Here is a 20,594-nt window from a genome sequence, read left to right as displayed (position 1 = left end):
AGTACATATATTTTTTTCCTATAACAAAAATCCTTCAACTTTAAAGAGGTAAAACTATTTGAAAGAAATACTTGTTTGTGCTACTGAATGATATCTATACACAGCATAATTTTACCATAGGTAACTGTAACAAACATCAATTATAATAACATGTGGAGGTATTTTTGTCATTGTATTTTTGTGTGTTTACTTTTTTGATGAAGATGTAAGAGAAAGAAGTCAGATTCCTTATGCTTCTGAGCTTAAGGGCGAACAGAAAGATCACTTCTGACAACAAGATTTAGTGATTCTACTAAACAGTTTAACTGCTAAATAACTAAAACTTTATACTCCTTTAGAGATTTTCAAAATTAAAGTCATCAGAATTACATACCACAGGAATAACATTTGCAGCCATATCCGGAAATCGGACAGAACAGGAGTGCAATGTTCTCACAAGGAGTTGTCTGTATTTGTCAGTATCCTCATGCTCAGACACATTATTTGTTTTAATCACTTCCTTCTTCAAAACAATAACCAACTGGAGAACAAAGTAAAAATAAGTGGGAATTATAATACCATGTTTGGCCTGACAGCTTACAACAGTGCTGTCAGAGTTTTGTTTTACCTCTTCAACATTCCTAGAAGAGACGAGATCCAGTGCTAACTGCAGAGTTTTCTTGCGTACTTCTAAGTCTGGTGTGCTCAGTACTCTCAGGATGTCCATAACCAGATCCTGAGAAAGAACAAGAAATCCAGAATTAACACCAACATTAAGAGAAAAAAATCTTAACTGCAGAATGGAGGGTTCTCACCATCATACCTTAATTCTTCATCAGTAATAAAATCACTGGTAGTCGAAAAACCAGGTATTTTGGGTATCCTGATGTAACGCGGTATGAAGTATATAATATCACATATAAGGCATTCAAACTGCAAATGTTTACTGTGACTCTATCAAGCTTTAGATCAAACTCATAGTTCATAGAAAATTCAGAAGTTAGAGAAACAAACTAAATGACACCACCAAGAAGTAATCAGATGTATCCTCAAGGAGTGGCCTCTTATAGGACAATTGGTCTGGTCTCTTCAACAAGCCCATGTCATGAAAAAAATTACTGCTCCAACTGAAACATCAAGGACATAGCCAGGTAAGATATATGGTCATGACTGGACAAACCAAACAAAAGGGGTATTTCAGAGACACCTGGGGAAATCTGTCTTTGGAGTTGGTACTGGATAATATTAAGAAACTATTAATTTTGGGGCGCATGGGTGGCTCAGTTGGTTGAGTGACTGCCTTTGGCTCAGGTTATGATCCTGGAGTCCCAGGACCGAGTCCCTACATCAGGCTCCCTGCTCGGCAGGGAGTCTGCTTCTCCCACTGACTTCTCTCCTCTCATGCTCTCTCTCAAATAAATAAATAAAATCTTTAAAAAAAAAAACAACAAACTATTAATTTCGTTAAGTGAGATGTTATTTTCACTCTGCAGGAAAATGTCATGTTTTACTGGCATGTATTTTAAAAAACACCATGGCAGATAAAGATTTTAAAATACAGTGAACTAATTTAGAAGTGATTTTACTTAAAATTTTATTTTGAAAAAAATTCACTGATAAAAAGTTCTAAAAACTGGGGCGCCTGGGTGTCTCAGTGGGTTAAAGCCTCTGCCTTTGGCTGGGTCATGGTCCCGGGGTCCTGGGATCGAGCCCCACATCGGGCTTTCTGCTTAGCAGGGAGCCTGCTTCCTCCTCTCTCTCTCTCTCTGCCTGCCTCTCTGCCTACTTGTGATCTCTGTCTGTCAAATAAATAAATAAAATCTTAAAAAAAAAAAGTTCCAAAAACCAATTTCTATATAACTTTCACTTACACTCACCAGTTGTTAATATTTTGCCATATAGCCTTTTTTTTTTGAAGATTTTATTTATTTGTTTATTTATTTATTTGTCAGAGATAGAGAGAGCACAAGCAGAGAGAGAGAGGGAGAAGCAGGCTCCCTGCTGAGCAAGGAGCCGGATTCGGGACTAGATCCCAGGACCTTGGGATTAAGACCCGAGCCGAAGGCAGACGCTTAACCGAGCCCACCCAGGTGTCCCTGCCATATATAATTTATCCCACTCTCCTAACACCTAACGTTTTAGTGTACCCAAGAATAAGAATAAACTCTCTTATAACCAAATTATCATATTCAGAGGACACTGGTAACAATATTACATAACATACAGTCTATAATTCTCATTTCTCCAACTGTCCCAATAATGTCCCGTATAGCAAACTTTTTGTTGCTGCTCTGATCCAGAACAACATTGAATTTAGCTGTCATGGGCCTCTATTTTTATAACAATCATTACGCTCACAGATTACACAGGTATGCTGATAATTCCATAGACTGACCTTTTATTCTCAGTTGGCTTATTTTTCAAAAACCGTAAATTATATTCAAATTAAAATGAATATATCTCTATTGTTAAGAATACCAAATGCAGTACAAATAGAAAAGATATAAGATAACATATTAATTCATTTTAAAAATATTTTTCATGGCAAATTCTCTAAAAGGCTATGCTGATTCAAGAGTACACCTTAGCTGACCAAAATTTAAACTACCCAGTCTCCAAGAATTTAAGTTAACCAAGATAGCAAGGCTTGAGTGTTACCTCAATTTGAGAAAGATTTTATCTAGGATTTCTCTCTTTCAGATAACAGTTACCTGTAGTACTCGTTCATGAGCAGGATGCTCTTTTAATTCTATCAATCGATCCAGAACTATGAGCTTTACATTGTTGTCACTCTCCTTAATAATTAAATCAATGTAACACTGAGCAGCAGCCTATATAAAAAAAAGAAACACATTTTAGGAACACATTAATCCATCTTAAACACAGACCCTGAAAATAAGAAAAAGAAAAAAAAAGTTTCCAAAGAAGCCAAAATACATTAACTACTCCTGCACTAAAAGTTTATGCATTTTCCCCAAAGGAATGTGTCCCTCTGTTCCCTAAATTCTAATAAATATCATTATTTTCAAGTTTAAAAAAGTTAAGAAGAATCATAAGTTGAAAGAATGAAAAGGGGTGGCTATAGACAGAAATACTAATAGTCAAAAATTAAGGGTTGAAGCTAAGGAACAAGGCAGAAAAAAGCAGACAGAGTATCCGCCAAAATATAGCTACTGAGTATCTTTGAGTTTAGGTGCAAAGTCTTTAAATTTTCTGCATTATGGTACAGAAAAATCAGGACCACAAAGTCTGACCCTGACTCAGTAAAAGCATTAGACAAAGGAGCAAACCGGAAAGAGCTTCCAACAGCCAAAGCTGGAACAGTATGATAAATAAAACAAATAATGATAATGATTATAATATACAGAATAAAACAGCCATACTGATACGAAGAATGAAAGAAGGGCAGGTGGTAAAGGGACAGCTCTTCTTGCAGGACTCCAGTTAATAAATGTATAATGAGGGAAATAGAAAGTCATTATTAGAATAACACATCACTAACTGCTGTACAGAAATGCTAAAATTAGTTGGTATAAGTTTGAGGAGAAATAAGATATTTGCAGTTTCAAAGTACCTTACTACGTTATTCACTGATTACAAAAGGAAAAATCATAACTCAACAGTGGAGAAATCTGGCAGGCATCACCTTAACCCACTGAACAAGGTTAACATCACTGATAGTATTCCAATATCATGTACACTCCGTGATATATTACACTGAGAAAGATTCATCACTTCCATAGTATGCTTCCCCAAAATGCATAACCTCAGTCTATCTGTCAGAAAACATTAGACAAACTCAAATTGAGGGACATTTTACAAACAAACTGCCCTAGTATTCTTCCAAAGTGTTACGGTCATGAAAAATAAGAAAAGGCTTGAGAAAGTGGCACAGATTGGAGAAAACTAACACATGACAACTAAACGTAAAATGTGGGATCCTTGGCTGAATCCTGGTACAAAAAAAGGAGATTAGTGATAAAATCAGTGGAATTCAAGTAACATCTATAGTTTAGTTAATAATATTTGTTCCAGTGGTAATTCCTTAATTTTGACAATTACACAACTGCTATGAAGACACAAACATTATGGGAAGCTGGTGAAGGATAATGAGAAGTTTGTCTTATTTTTATACCTTTCGCTGTTTTGTTGTTCTGTAAGTCTAAAATTATTTCAAAATAAAAAGTTAAACAATTTTTTCTAAGTACTGGCAGGTATAGCAATCAAGTCTCCTATTTATACAAGCTGGCTTCAAAGAACTACTCATTATCTGACTATATTAAGGATTCCTCATGCAGTCTTCATACAATATATTAAAGAGAAAGCTAACATTCCATTATTGAAAATAGGCACTGTAAACTTTTTTTAATATCCATCATGTAGGATCCAAAATTCATTTTCCCAGATATAGGTTTTAACATACTTACTGCATGGGAAGAGATCTTAAAATACCAGTAGCATTCTCCAGAAACTAGAAATATTAGTATTCTGTCTCTCTTTCTCCCCACATATATGTATGAAAGCAAGAAGGAAGAAAGATTGGACTATGTAAGGAATCCAATAATTTCACAATGTTCATAAATTGTTATTTCTGTGCCAGGTAATGCCATGTAATCACAGAGTAAACTGCAATGCCACTAAGTCATTAAGCACTGGGTTTAATATGTCTTTACTTAAATGGGTCTTAAATGACACTTAAATGTGTCTTTTTATGTGTCTGACTCCTGGTTTCGGCTCAGATCGTGATCTTGGGGTCCTGCGATTAAGCCCTGCCTCGGACTGCACACTTCCCGCAGAGTCTGCCTGAGATTCTCTCTCTCTCTCTCTGCCTCTCCCCTCCCATGCATTCTCTCTCCCTCTCTCTCAAGTGAATAAATAAATTTTTTTTAAAAGAGAACAAAATAATAAAAAAATAAATAAATCTCAAATGCCAAGATAGCATATCTATCATCTAATGGGCACCAAAAGAAATAAGCGGTACCTTGATTGCGGTGGGTGCACTGGAGAGTGTCACTAATGTTCCGGCAGCTTCATATTTTACAGCTGGGCTAGATGACTGTAACAAGTTATAGATGCAGCGAATGAAACGAGCCCTTTCTGATGGATTAGCATGACAGACCTGGAGAAGAAAATATTTAGGTTTCAACTGACTCCCGGGACACTTGCTTTCAAACAGATCTTTTTTTTTAATAGATATCAGCTTAGATGCTAGTTTTCTTAATTTGAAAGCAAAGAATAATAAGTGCATCTTAAGAGACCAGCCAACAGGAGATAAAACACTATGACTAGTAATTTCAGGAAGAAATAGGTTTTACTTCAGACAACTGTTATAGCTACTCATTCACTCATTTATTCAATCACAATTAATATTCTCACTCGTTCACAAAAAATTTCCAATAGTTTATAATAAAAGATGCGCATACTATACACAAGTGAAATAGAACAAGAAAATGTAAAGTAAAAAAGTCAATGATGAAGGGCATTAATATGGGTACTGTGATAGGATATTAAATTTGGTCCTAAAATTTTATTCTGGATGTCAGGTCAAAAAGGGAAACATGATGGATATCAACCTCAATAGCTGATAAAAGGAAAGTACCTGTTCTTAAATTTTTTTTTTTTAAAGAATTTATTTATTTATTTGACAGAGATTATAAGTAGGCAGAGAGGCAGGCAGAGAGAGAGGAGGAAGCAGGCTTCCTGCCGAGCAGAGAGCCCGATGCGGGGCTCGATCCCAGGACCCTGGGATCATGACCTGAGCCGAAGGCAGAGGCTTAACCCACTGAGCCACCCAGGCGCCCCGAAAGTACCTGTTCTTAAAGCAAGAAAGATAACCCCTTCGCAAGTACTACTATTTACTTAATTTGGAATAATATTCCAAATCCACTCTACTCCACTGTAGAGACAACTAGAATTCCCTATGCTATCCTAAATATATTTTAACACCTTTACCTATGAAGCAAATATTCCTTATTCTTTCTTTTCTCAAGTTGGTTTTTATGTCAGATTTTCCTCTAACATATAACATATTTCCTCAAATCTCTTTTATTCAGGCATGACTCAAAAGCTATTTCCTCTTGGGGTGCCTGGGTGGCTCAGTGGGTTGAGTCTCTGCCTTCAGCTCGGGTCATGGACTCAGGGTCCTGGGATCGAGCCCTGCATCGGGCTCCCTGCTCTGAGCTTCTCCCTCTGTCTCTGCCTGCCTCTCTGCCTACTTGTGATCTCTGTCAAATAAATAAATAAAATCTTAAAAAAAAAAAAAAAAAGCTATTTCCTCTTACTGTAACGTGGACCCTGCTAGACAAAGAAGTCTCTGAATAGCAGAGAATCCCTACTTTGGAGAGCCTCAGCAGCATCTCTAAACCACACAATGAATTAAAAGGAACCATACATTTACAGATCTGGTTTCATCTTAAATGCCAAATGCAAATGACTGGTTCCTTGTGTTGTAAGGGGCCCTTTTCTTTCAGAATCAAAGACAGCTGTAATCAGCAGTGTCTGCTGTGGGTACTTTGTCAATATTACCCTATTTAGTAAAGTCATTCCTGTTGTATATTTTTGTTGGCTTCCAATGTTATCAATACCAAAAACAGGATGTTATTTACCTTTCATCAGAACATTAAGATGCAATCAATTCTTTCACAGAATGTATCAAATTTAAATGTTGCCAAAAAAAACACTTCATTTTAAAACCCAAATCTCACCTAGTTTTAGACTTCCTATTGGTCAATGGCTGACAAGGTCATACTGACATATTTAAAGTCTCTCTATTTTCTTTTACACATGGAACACAGAAAGTATTTAAAGCTTTTCTCATTTGTTTATAACACTTCCAAAGTAGTCTGGTGTGTACTCAAGAAAAGATTTTGAATTTTTTTCCAAAGCCTGATTCATAACCTACTCAGTTACTGAACAGTGCATAATGATTTCTCTGCTGCTGTATTGGGTCAAGCCATGAGTTTTTAACAGAATTCTTTAAGGAGGTTTAGAAAAATTGGAAGTGCTTGAAAAACATAATAAACCAAAGGAAAGGGAAAAAAAAAACAAAAAAAAAGGAAAAAAAAGGCTTTCATAGACTATGTTTTAAAATATTTCTGGGGGCGCCTGGGTGGCTCAGTCATTAAGCGTCTGCCTTCAGCTCAGGTCATGATCCCAGGGCCCTGGGATTGGCCCACATCTGGCTCCCTGCTCAGCCGGAAGCCTGCTTCTCCTCCTCCCACTCCCCCACTTGTGTTCCCTCTCTCACTGTGTCTCTCTCTGTCAAAAAAATTAATAAAATCTTTTAAAAAAAATAAATATTTCTGCTATTAAAACATTATCCTAGCAATTAAGCAACATTCCAGAAAAAGACAATTTAACATTGTCTTAAACTCTTAAAGAGTATTTTACCCATTTTAGTCTTACCTTATAAATGAGTTCAACAATCACCAATTGAAGAATGTCTCCAAATGTTTGAACTTGATCAATGCAAGTACTTAGGTAATCCAAAGCTCGATCCTAACGAAATAAAAATATATTTATCAAATCCCACCTCATTCAATAAAAGGACTCAGACAGAGTACCCTTAGAATCAAAACAAACCAGCTATTTAGGATCATGGTTATTCCTGCTTCTAAGATTTAAAGAAAAATCTCAATGATGCTTATATACTGAATGCTGACACAGAAAACTATGACCTCAACAATACCTCTACAGCAAAAGTATCAGGAAATTTTATTGAAATTTTTCTAATTATGCCCCCCATGTAGGTAAAGAGCACAACACCAAATATATAGGTCAATAAAACCAACTGTACAAGAGGACAAAATATCCTGGCCCCAACTAGCAGCTTTCTAATAATCTTGTTCACAAAGATAAAATGACAGCATCTAGATTTCAGAGAAATGGACAGATTCCATATTTTTCAGTCTTCATACATATTATTTCCCACATTTTGAGAATACTGGACAGCAAAAATTCCAAGATTAGATGCCACCAAAGTACGCAGAGTCACTGCTGATCCATACACTTTAAGCACCAGCAGAGTCGGATGTAAAGTTGACACCAACTTAGGAAATCTAAAGAGCCTAGTAAGGATACTCACATACAATGAAGACAGCGCTTCTTTCACAGACATGGCTCAGGGTGAACCCTATATAAAGCTACTACTTTTCTCTATTAAACAATTTTAGATCTATACCAACATAAGGAAAAACTGGTTTAAACCCCAAAACAGAATGCTACAAAATACGGCCATAATAATTTCAATCTGGAAAAACCGCCAAGTGGCTACTATTATATACCTCTCAGACGTTTAAAAAATTAAGTATATACATAAGCAATTGTCTGGAGAAAGATTAAGAAAATACTATTTTATACAAATTAAGTTCAAAAATATAAAAAACCCCAAAATATACTGTTGTTCTATAAACAAAATCACTGACTAAAAACTTGATTAGGTCTATGTAAATACTTTTAATTCTCATTTGAATACAGTCCTAAAAGTATTTTTTAGAAAGTTCATCACCTGATCTGCATGAATTAGCATCATAAATGCATTCCTTTTGCAACTTGCATCCTTCTCATTCACCAGAAAATCATGTATCAGTTCAGGAGCATCAGGAATAAGATGTTCAAAATTCCTTAAAATAAAACAGGTAATACTCATATTTAATAAACATATATTTGCTATTTTAGTAACTCCCTGGACACCTATAAAATTAATCTTTATCAAGCTTACATCTTCATTTATTATCAAATTAAGGGGGCGCCTGGGTGCCTCAGTCATTAAGCGTTAAGCATCCGCCTTCAGCTCAAGTCACAATCCCAGAGTCCTGGGATGGAGCCCCGCATCATCGCATCATAGGGCTCCCTGCTCGGTGGGTGGCCTGTTTCTCCTTCTCCCACTCCCCCTGCTTGTGTTCCCTCTCTTGCTCTCTCTCTCTCTGTCAAATAAATAAATAAAATAAAATAAAAATTATCAAATTATGTGTTTTCCACTTCTTCCACATGCTATCTTTCACTGGAATATCTCTAATAATTGTTTTTCATATACTTTAGGAATACAATACCAATGTTCATGATGACAATCTCAAGGTACTGAAAGATTCCTAAGAATTATCAGAAATAAAGGGGAAGTCTGGGTGGCTCAGTCATTAAGGGTCTTGCCTTCCACTCAGGTCATGATCCCAGGGTCCTAGATCAAGCCCACATCATCTAGCTCCCTGCTCAGGGGGAAGCCTGCTTCTCCCTCTCCCATTTCCTCTGCTGGTATGCCCTCTTTTGATGTCTCTTTCTGTCAGATAAATAAATAAAATCTTAAAAAAAAAAAAAAGGATTATCAAGAATAAAAATAGTCCTTTGAATTGTATTAATTATGTATTATATTTACTTACTCACTTATTTGCTAAGTTACTTCCTATTCAGGAAATTTTTAAGTATTTGTAATATACAGATTAATGAACCCCAGCTTAAAAACCATCACCTGACTTCAACAATTATTAACTCATGGCCAATTCTGTTTCACCTATACCCCTGCCCACTTTTCCCCCCACATTATTTTGAAGCAAATCCCAGACCACTCACAATCTCTTCTATAAATATATTGGCATATTATAATTGAGGATTCTTTCTTTTTAAAGCAAATCATAATACCATTATCATGCCTTAAAAAACATAAAAATTCCTTAATATCATCATATACAGTGTTCAAACTTGCCGCTGCTTTATAAATGTCATATTTTTTGTGTATGCAGTCTAGTTTAAGTTCTGAAATTTGTGTAGTCTGTATGGTAACTTTCAAAGAACTCTATATTATTAACCAGAATACCACTTCCCCAACAGATAACAAAATCTAATATAGCAATAAGAGAATTGTGAAACAGAACAATCAACTCTTATAGTACAAAGATATTTGTAAAAGTTACATCCTACGTCTAAATAAATTGACACCAGTGATTATAAAAGCCAAGCATTCTAGCCTTATCTAACTGGTTCTTTGAATCATTTTTAAAGTCCAAAATCTTCAGCTTTCCAAGAACAGCAATCAGTTAAGAACTGCAACCTTTCTAATTAAAAAGTTCCCTCCTTGAACCCTCCTACACTGCTGGTAGGAATGCAAGGTGGTGCAGCCACTCTGGAAAACAGCATGGAGGTTCTTCAAAACAGCATGGAGGTTCTTGAAAATGGAGCTACCCTATGACCCAGCAATCGCACTACTGGGTATTTACCCTAAAGATACAAATGTAGTGATCCGAAGGGGCACATCCACCCAAATGTTTATAGCAGCAAAGTCCACAATAGCCAAACTATGGAAAGAGCCTAGATGTCCATCAACAGATGAATGGATAAAGAAGATGTGGTATATATATACAAGGGAATACTATGCAGCCATCAAAAGAAATGAAATTTTGCCATTTGCAATGACATGGTTGGAACTAGAGGGTATTAATGCTGAGCAAAATAAGTCAATCAGAGAAAGACAATTATCATATGATCTCTCTGAGATGAGGAATTTGAGAGGCAGGGCGGAGGGCTGTTGGGGGTAGGGAAGGAAAAAATGAAACAAGATGGGATCCAGAGGGAGACAAACCATAAGAGACTCTTAATCTCACAAAACCAACCGAGGGTTGCTGTGGGTGGGAGGGTAGGGCCGGGTGGTTGGGTTATGGACACTGGGGAGGGTGTGTGCTATGGTGAGTGCTGTGAAATGTGTAAGCCTGATGATTCACAGACCTGTACGCCTGGGGCAAATAATACATTATATGTTAATAAAAATAATTTTTAAAAAGTTCCCTCAAGGCTTCTAAGGGTAAAAAGGTAAGACCCACATTTCACATAAAGAGAATTCAAAAACAGGGTCAAAACTCAAAACATAAAAGGGCTAAACAAGTTAACTAATTAAGTGGGCTGAAGTACTACAATTGAGAATGACAGGCCCTGTAAACTGGAAAGTGTACAAGTTATTTAAAGGGAGCTACTATTAATTTCAGCATATTGTCATGCAGAAACTAGGACCCAGGGTTGCCAGATCTTTTCAATGTTGACAACATAATGATAATAAGAAAAAAAAAATTGTTCAGGCCAAACAAAACATTATTGCAAGCTACGTACAATCTGCAAGGAACTGCTGTGGAACCTCTAGTCTAAAAGAGTAAACAATCCTCACAAAACTAAGACACAGGAGTACCTTTATTTACCTATAGATTGTATAGATGGCCAAAACAGCATTTCTTCTAACATAGCTGTGTCGGTGCTCCAAACAAGCACGGATAGCTGGCATTAAAGGTTCTAGCAATTCTGCTTCCTTCAATTTGCAAAGAAAACGAAGAGTGGATCCTCGAATAAATTCATTAGGATGCTGAAGATCCTGATAAAATTTAAATATGAAATGTTGAGTTCCAGCATTTTACAAAACAATACACAGTGAAGTGCAAAATTTCTTATGAAAAAAAGAAAGTAGGTTTGTGGAAAAAGATCTACATTATCAGATAATTTCCTTCAGATTCCTGTCAATTTTTACTTATTACATCAATGTCTCATATTCTATGTGTTACTGGTTTGTTTGTTTTTTACTAGTAACATAAAAATGCATGGAAAATATGTCCAAAGAAAGTAACAATAAAACTTTTTAAATAACTTTTCACAACTTCAGTTCCAATTATTGATAACTTAGATCTTATCCAAGATTTCATTTTAAAAATTAAAACAAATCCCATTCCACCAATTTTACAATTAAAATCAAAGCAATATTCAGAAATAACCATGGTTTGGTTTACCTTTCTGTATGCATCACATACAAGGATCATTTCATGTAAAAGTCTCCCATCTGGAGTTGTTTTAGGAACAATTTCCCAAAATACCAAAAGTAATTTTTTGATGGTATGATCCTGAAGAGGTAGCACAAAACGAATGATGGTCATCAAAAGTCCAGGAAGCTTTTCACCATTAAGAATCATAATGATTACTTTCTTTAAAGCTTCAGTCTTTGACTTCACATCTCCTTTTTCTGATTAAAAAAAAAAAAAAAAGCACAATCATTTCAAAGAAAAATTCCTCAGGTTATTTTACAATTCACAAAGTAAAACATTTTCTCACTTTATCAGCAATAATTGTAATAAAGGCAATAAAGAAAGTGACAAGGGTTCTCGACCTAGCTCTACCATAAACAAGCTGAATGACTTTAACCAAGTCATTTATATCTGAACCTTATGATACTTTACACAGAACATGAAGGCACTGGATTAGATCTCTGGTCCCTAACCCATGGAGTTAATGCAGAAGCCATGAATCTGGAGGTATACCAAATGATGCATGTCTCAAATACATACGTAGCTAGTTTTCACAGTGTGAATAGAGGCTGTTAGAATAAGTGCTTCTGAATTCAACATAGCTTTTAGTCAATGGAAGTTACAACCACTATCATGAGGGGAAAAGGGGGAAGATCAGTGACTTTTTTTTTTAACATTAGATCTTCAAACTCAAAAAGGCTGAGGGGAGGCCTGGGTGGCTCAGTTGGTTAAGCCTCTGCCTTCAGCTCAGGTCATGATCCCAGAGTCCTGGGATCAAGTCCTGCATCCGGCTCCTTGCTCAGCGGGGAGCCTGCTTCTCTCTCTGCCTCTGCCTGCCACTCTGCCTACTTACGCTCTTTCTCTCTCTCTCTCTGACAAATACATGAAATCTTTTTTAAAAATGTTAAAAAAAAAAAAAAAGCTGGGAACTAATACAGTAAATCCAAAATCCCGTATTTCTACAGATTATAAAACTGCAGTGCTCACTTTGGCAGCACATAATCTAAAACTGGAACAGACCACAAAACTTCAGAATCTTTCTTAGGAAATCACCTAAAAAACTGGAAGAAAATTAAAATGTACTAAATGATTAGCCATTATTTAGAATTAAGGATGACATATTTAAAGTACTAGTTTATTATTACTTAGCTTAAAGCAATTTATACTATAAACTGTTTTATGCAACACAATCTATAATTTCATCATTATCACTGGAATCAAAGGCAGGAATGTAAGAGGCAAGCACACCACTACAACTGCTTAGATCACAGAAATAAACAAATATCTAGGAGAAGGGACGACACAGAGGTATGACAAAGTTTTTAATAATCTTAGAGTTATCATGAGGAAAAGAAAAGAACTAGGAATACATTTCCAACAATTAGAGCTAAGTGGCTATCAAATGAAGAGTTCATTGTTGTTCCCAAAGAGACAAGAGATTGTGAATGCCCAACTGACAGACTTACAGAAAGGATTTAAGCTTTGGAATAATTATAGTAGGTAAATCAAAATTCCTTCCTAGCCCCCAAAGGCTACATATCTATTACTAGCTTGGTATGATATTTTCACATGTTGCAGAATAGAGAATATTCTCAGGTTCTCAATTTGTGTTCAAAGAGAACACAGTAAATGTTCTTGCCAAATTTATTCCACAAGGGTCAACATTTTTGTTTAAAACACACCACCTTCGGGGCGCCTGGGTGGCTTAGTCAGTTAAGTGTCTGCCTTCAGCTCAGGTCATGATCCCAGGGTCCTGGGATTGAGTCCTGCATCAGTGACCTGCTCAGCGGGGAGCCTGTTTCTCCCTCTACCTCGGCCAGCAGCTCCCTCTGCTTGTGTACTCTCTCTCTCTCTCTGCCAAATAAATTTTTTAAAAATCTTAAAAAAATAAAAATAAAAAATAAAGCACACCACCTTCTTGTGCATCTCTCCCTGCTTCAGAGTATTGTATCTCCTGCCACATATGAAAAAAATTGGTATTGCCATATCAAATAAAGAAACAACTGGAGGTGGGGGTGCCTGGGTGGCTCAGTGAGTTAAAGCCTCTGCCTTCAGCTCAGGTCATGATCCCAGGGTGCTGGGATAGAGCCCTGCATGGGGCTCTCTGCTCAGCAGGGAACCTGCTTCTGCCTATCTCTCTGCCTACTTGTGATCTCTGCCCATCAAATAAATAAATTAAATCTTAAAAACAAACAAACAAACAAACAAAACAACTGGGGGTGTCCGGGTGGCTCAGTTGGTTAAATGTCTACCTTTAACTCAGGTCAAGATCCCAGAGTCCTGGAATCAATTCCTGCATCTGGCTCCTTGCTCCACTGGGAGCCTGCTTCTGCCCTACCCCCACGCCTCCCCCCAGTCATGTGTGCTCACTCTCTCTATCTCAAATACATATACAAAATTTTTTAAAAAACTGTAAAATGATGAACTATTAACCTGTGCAAACAATTACAAAGCATCAGGAAAGGTGACAGCAGCCAACAGCAATAACTATGATAATAAGACAGACTGGCAAAGTTTTAAGCGGCTAAAGTTGTATTTGCTGAGCCTCAACAGGTTTTCTTATCTTTGTCCTGAGCTTCCTTTCTGAATATTAAAAAAAAAAAAAAAAAAGTTTTTTCTTCCTAATCTGTTGATAGCATAAAGGACACAAAGTCCAAAAGGCATAAAATTGTGTCATTATAATGCTGATGTCTTCTTTTGCTCCAGTTTTTTACTACTATTCCCAAATTAGCAAATCCTAAGAATTTAGCAGGATAAAGCTCCATTTGTAACTACATGTTAAAAAGTTTTAGAAGTCGGGGCGCCTGGGTGGCTCAGTGGTTTAGAGCCTCTGCCTTCAGCTCAGGTCATGATCTCAGGGTCCTGGGATCGAGCCCCGCATCGGGCTCTCTGCTCGGCGGGGCGCCTGCTTCCTCCTCTCTCCCTCTCTGCCTGCCTCTCTGCCTACTTGTGATCTCTGTCTGTCAAATAAATAAATAAAATCTAAAAAAAAAAAAAAAAAAAAAAAAGTTTTAGAAGTTGCACAGAAAACTTGTAAAAAATCTGTACCATTTATAATTCATGCCCTCTTAGCCCCAATTTCTATTCCAACAATTCAAACTGAGGTGAAGGATGCTTTTTTCCTATATCTTCAAAATTTTCAGAACTTTTCTTCCATGAACACTACTAAAAATATGGAAAATTTCAAATATTAATTCAATTCACCAAAATCTACCAAGTAACTCCTACTGGGATCAAGTAACTCCTAACATGCTCTGGGGGTGCCTGGGTGGCTCAGGGGGTTAAAGCCTCTGCCTTTGGCTCAGGTCATGATCTCAGGGTCCTGGGATGGAGCCCCACACTGGGCTCTCTGCTCAGCAGGAAGCAGGCTCCCTGCTTCCCCCTCTCTCTGCCTGCCTCTCTGCGTACTTGCGATGTCTCTCTGTCAAATAAATAAATAAAAATCTTAAAAAAAAAAAAAAAAGAGTACATGCTCTGCCCACTGAGACAGCCAAGTGTCCTGAAAACTTTTAAATTATAAGAAGGAAATAGTAATCAAGTTTATTCATTAATGTGCATTTCATTCTACTATCATACATAAACACACACACAGAGAACTATCTGTAGCTTTGGTATATAGGGCTATAGGTTTAAGTGACATAAAGGAGGGTCTCTTTTTCCTTCTCTAAAAGTGGATCTCAATAGAAACCGAGTTATTAAGAAGCCTAAAATCAGGAGATATTCCATTATTGCTGATTAAGACATGGGAATACTGTCTCCTTTCAAATGGCAAACTACCTTCTAAAAGGATACTTTCAAGACCTGAAGCATAATTTTCACTCTTCTTTGTTTTAAACAGTAGCTACCATTTAAGTAAAACTTATTTTTAGTAGTTCAATGAAACAAGAATCATTATTTTGGAATGTGCCTTACTTTGGAAAAAAATGTTTTTCACAGAATCACTCACAAAAAGGATACAGAGTATACACTTTTAAAATCCAGAAATATACTTGTTTTCTTTTTTTAATGAATGGTTTAAAAAAGCTTAAACCTTTTTAAACTTCAAATGCTCAAAAAGCTTTAAACTTTCCAGAAAACATATGCATATTCCAAGTTCAATAGGTGGCAAACCCAAAGAACAAAGTTATTTTGTTTTTACAAGCTAAGTAATAAGAAGTCAAGTACACAAAGGAACTGCAACATTCAAATACACATTCTCAACCTGTTACCTGCAAAGAACTGTCAGCTACACTTAAGCATAATATATTAAACTATACAAGCCATTATATTATTGTGAGGAATATCTAACAACTAAACTACTATATTTCTTTAGCTTTATTAAGCTGAGATGTTGTTTTATTTCCAAAACCAACACTGCAAGTCTAAATGTAACAAGTTTTCTTTTTCTAGATTTTATTTCTTTGAGAGAGATAGCCAGAGAGAGAAAGCAGGAGCAGAGCAGAGGATCAGAAGGAGGAGCCGACTCCCCACTGAGCAGGGAGCCTGAAGAGGGACCCAATCCCAGGACCCTGGGATCATGACCTTAGCAGAAGGCAGACGCTTAACTGACCAACCACCCAGGCGCCCCAGGTTTTCATTTTTACTAAGACCCAAGTTCTGGGGTGCCTGGGTAGCTCAGTCTGTTGGGCATCTGCCTTCAGTTCAGATCATGACAACAATGAAGCCTGCTTCTCCCTCTCCCTCTTCCTGCCGCTCTGCCTACTTGTGCCCTCTATCAAAGAAATAAATAAAATCTAAAAAAAAAATCAAAGTTCTACTTAAGAGATCCTAGAAAAAAGTATTTAGACAAAAATTAAGTATTTCTAATTACAAAGAAACTTGTAATGGAAATAAGCCTTTTATTTTCCTTTTTCTCCATTTAATTTTCAAAATATCATCAGGGTTTACCTAGATCATTTTTTAAGCTAATTTCAGACGGTGGTTCTGAATCCATGGGCACGTTAATTAACGTATAGCACACGTTCTCGGCAGCCGTCATGGTTTCCGGATATAATCAAACCTCGATACAAGATTTAAGGATGATAGATGCCAGAAAATCTAGAAAAATAGAACGACATCATTACAAGTAAAACAAACAAACAACAACAAAAAAAACCCCACAACCAGTAACTATCGTGATCTTTACTGTCTAAAGTTCATTCAGTCTGGCTAATGAGTTTTAAAGTACTAGAAGGGTAGGGTCAATTCATATTGTGTCCCATAAAAATAATGCCTAATATGATACAAGACACGCTTGTCTGCCTCGGTCTTAGGATATTATCTCCCACCCCACCACCCCGCCTAGGGCTTGAGAATGCTATACTGCACACTAAGGCCCACAATACAGTGACAGTCCCCCAGTCCCGCCCAACCGTGTTACAGAACAATGATTTTTAAACATAACACACAATCTGAACTGCTCAAATAAGAGACCCTGTGCACGAAAACTCAGCTAAAAACCTTACATTTTCTTGCTCATGGGTGGACCCGACTGTGCGTCGGTCGGTCAATCAGTGCGCTGCACCCCCACCCCCTTCCGTCCCTCCCGCAAAGCAGCCCCGGCCCGGAATCGTGAACCCCTGGGCCCTAGGAGGGATCAGACCCCTGGCCAGTACGCAAGACCGGGAAGGGGCGTCCGGCCCAGAGCTTCCCGGAGAAGCTCGTTCTACTTCGCCAGGCCCGGACGCGAGCGGCCTAGTCGCTCCCCTTCCGCATCTTCCCGCCGGAGAGCTGGTTCCTCCGACCCAGCCCAGCCCAGCACGCTTCCGGGATTGGGGGCTTTGGGCCGCTACCTGGCTCCAAGGGGCGGCAGCTAGGGCAACGGTGGGACCGTCGACTCCGGCTCCAACCCGCAGCAGCAGCCGCTGCTCCACACAGTCCTCGGCTGACGTGGAAGGGGGTGGGGTGACGAGGCCAAGCCATCTAGCCCCTACGGCAACTCAGAGAGGCCAAGTCTTCTCCGTCCTGCGCCTGCGCTCTGCAAGCATGCTCAAGTTTCTTCCTTCAGTCCGCGGCAGTTTTAGGTGGCAGGAGCATCTGGGAAAGCTTAAAAGCTGAAATTCCTTTTCTAGCTCACCCACTAATAAACAGGGACTGTAACTAATTACTATTTGGGAAAGTCACTTCAGTTCTTCTAATAAGTGAGACTAGATTTTATGAAGATCCATTTCAGTTCTTAACCTCTCCAGGAGTCTCGGTTTCTGCCTCTGCAGTTAGGCTGGGGTTGCTGGGACATCGGCACTATTTTTCGGAATGGTCCCTTTCAAGATCCTTTCTGAGCATCCAAGAAATTAACATACATGCATACATACATACATTTATTTGCAAAAAGGGAGATTGACAGTCACTATTTTAAAAAGATTTTACCTTTCTCCAAAAACCCAATTGTTGCAGCTACTAACAGCCATAGCACCTTCGGAATTGTTCTTATGAGGTTCCATATGCCCCCACGCAGCATCTCCCCCTCAAAAACTTTTCTGGCCAATTATTATTTTAAAAAAATTTTTGAAGACTTGAACAAAACACTGTGAATAAAAGATATCTGACAGAACTCACCCTTAACAGATACATACTTAGAACATAGAAAACAAATATTGTCTGACATATCTGGAATCCAGCTATTTCAGATTTCTTATTTTTAGAACCATCAAGCAAAGTATAAATTCTTTGAGCACCCAAAATATATCACAAAGGCCATGTGTTCACATCATGTTCTAAGAATGTTCTTCGAATCCTATGTACTGATTTAAAAAAAAAAAACTTTTTATCTTGAAATAATTGCAGATACAGAGATACCATATACTCTTCCCCTAGTTTCTCCCAACCAGGGAGAAAACCAATATTTTGTGTACAGCTCAATATCAAATGCAGGAAATTGACATTGATATAATTTACTCCTCGTTCAGATTCACCAGTTTTACATGCAGTCACTTCTGCATTTAGTTCTAGGCAATTTTACCATGTTTAGATTCATGTGACCATGGGGTGCCTGGGTGACTCAGTGGGTTGAGCCTCTGCCTTCGGCTCAGGTCATGATCTCAGGGTCCTGGGATTGAGCCCTGAATTGGGCTCTCTGCTCAGCAAGGCGTCTGCTTTCCCCTCTCTCTCTGCCTGCCTCTCTGCCTACTTGTGATCTCTCTCTGTCAAATAAATATGTAAAATGCTTAAAAAAAAGCTCCTGCCTTCAGCTCATGTCATGATCTCAGGGTCCTGGGATCAAGTCCCTGCATCGGGCTCTCTGCTCAGCAGGAGCCTGCTTCCCCCTCTCTTGCCTGCGTCTCTGCCTACTTGTGATCTCTGTCTCTCTGTCAAATAAATAAATAAAATCTTAAAAAAAAAAAAAAGATTCATGTCACCGCCACCAGGCATGATACAGAACAATTTCAAGGATCCTTCCTGCTATCCTTTTATGGTCACAGCCTCTTCCCTCCTCACCCCCTGGCAACTACTAAGCTGTTTGTCCATATCTCTGTAATTTTGTCAAAGATGTAATATATATTAACTGTACAATTTAACCATAGAGATTGTATTTTCATGCAACATAATTCCCTTGAGATGAACCCAAGATGTGTATACAATAGGTTGTTTCACTTCTGTGTATTCATGTTTAACATGAAATTTTACAAGAACTGTGTCTGGTTTCCAAGCCCACTTATCAAGAAGGAACAATCTGTTGGCATGAAATGAGACCCCCAAAAGCATAAAAACTAGACTTAGCAATAACAGAGCTCAGCAGTTTAGAGCCACCATAGTGCAGGACCAACCACACCCACTTCAATTGCCCTGGAGGCTCATTGTGTTACAGAAGAAAAAAAAATTTTTAAGTTTTATTTATTTATTTGACAGAGAGAGACAGTGAAAGAAGGAACACAAGCAGGGGGAGTGGGAGGGAGAAGCAGGTTTCCCATTGAGCAAGGAGCCCAATGAAGGGCTTGATGGATCCCCACACCCTGGGATCATGACCTGAGCTGAAGGCAGATGCTTAACGACAGCCACACATGCGCACCTACAGAAGAAAATTTGAAGACTTATCATGACCAAGTCATTAAGGAAATTATTAAGTATGAAAAGAAGACAAGACATAGTACATTTTATAAAACCTCATTTTAGGTCTGCACTTAAAATGTCATTGGCAGTGTATATTCATTGTTGTGTGCTCTTTTTTTTAAAGATTTTATTTGACAGAGAGAGAGAGAGAGCACAAGCAGGAGGAGGGGCAGGCAGAAGGAAAGGGAGAAGCAGTTTCCTCGCTGAGCAGGGAGCCTAATGCGGGGCTCGATCCCAGGACCCTGAGACCATGACCTAAGCCGAAGGCAGACGCTTAACCCACTGAGCCACCCAGCTGCCCCACACTGATGTATATTCTTAAATACAGAGCTTATTCCATAAATATCAGGACCTTATATACCTGATTTCCTCCTGACTTATAATATGCACCTTGTTTTGGGTCTTGTTTTTACTCTAGTATATAATTGTATCATTTTGAATGCTTTTTCCTTTTTTTAAGTCTTGTTGTTGTTGTTGTTGTTTTGAGAAAGGGAGCATGCAAGAACAGGGTGGGGTAGAGGGAGAGTATCTGAAGCAGACTCCCCACTGAGCGGAGAAGCCCCAGTTGGGAGTTTGAACTCATGACCCTGAGATCATTACCTGAGCTGAAACGAAGAGTCTGACTGAGCCACCTAGGCACCCCTCATTTTGAACGTTTTGTTTTTTTTTTTTAAGTTTTTACTTGACACAGAGAGAGTGAGACCAAGAGGGAGAACACAAGCAGGCAGAGTGGCAGGCAAAGAAAGAGGGAGAAGCAGGCCCCTGCTGAGCAGAGAGCCAGAAACAGTGCTGAATCCCAGGCCCCTGGGATCATGAGCTGAG

General features: G+C 38.1%; 1 protein-coding gene across 1 annotated transcript in view; it reads right to left on the bottom strand.

The window, feature by feature from the left end:
- The window catches only part of COPB1 (COPI coat complex subunit beta 1), a 37,918-nt gene extending 20,297 nt beyond the window's left edge, over positions 1-17,621 (bottom strand). The window contains exons 1-10 of the mRNA XM_080817679.1: positions 17,519-17,621; positions 16,635-16,784; positions 11,736-11,965; positions 11,157-11,326; positions 8,486-8,600; positions 7,384-7,476; positions 4,961-5,098; positions 2,691-2,810; positions 608-715; positions 374-520 (exon numbers count right to left, since the gene is read on the bottom strand). Of these exons, the coding sequence (XP_080673805.1) occupies positions 374-520; positions 608-715; positions 2,691-2,810; positions 4,961-5,098; positions 7,384-7,476; positions 8,486-8,600; positions 11,157-11,326; positions 11,736-11,965; positions 16,635-16,725 (1,212 nt within the window). The 5' untranslated portion in view covers positions 16,726-16,784; positions 17,519-17,621. The remainder of the gene's footprint in view (positions 1-373; positions 521-607; positions 716-2,690; positions 2,811-4,960; positions 5,099-7,383; positions 7,477-8,485; positions 8,601-11,156; positions 11,327-11,735; positions 11,966-16,634; positions 16,785-17,518) is intronic.
- Positions 17,622-20,594: the final 2,973 nt, after the last annotated feature.

The sequence above is a fragment of the Martes martes genome (assembly GCF_963455335.1).
Source record: "Martes martes genome assembly, chromosome: 10".
NCBI classification, from domain to species: Eukaryota; Metazoa; Chordata; class Mammalia; order Carnivora; family Mustelidae; genus Martes; species Martes martes.
The sequence above is the reverse complement of the archived record's forward strand: the minus strand, read 5'-3'. Positions and strand labels throughout refer to the sequence as shown.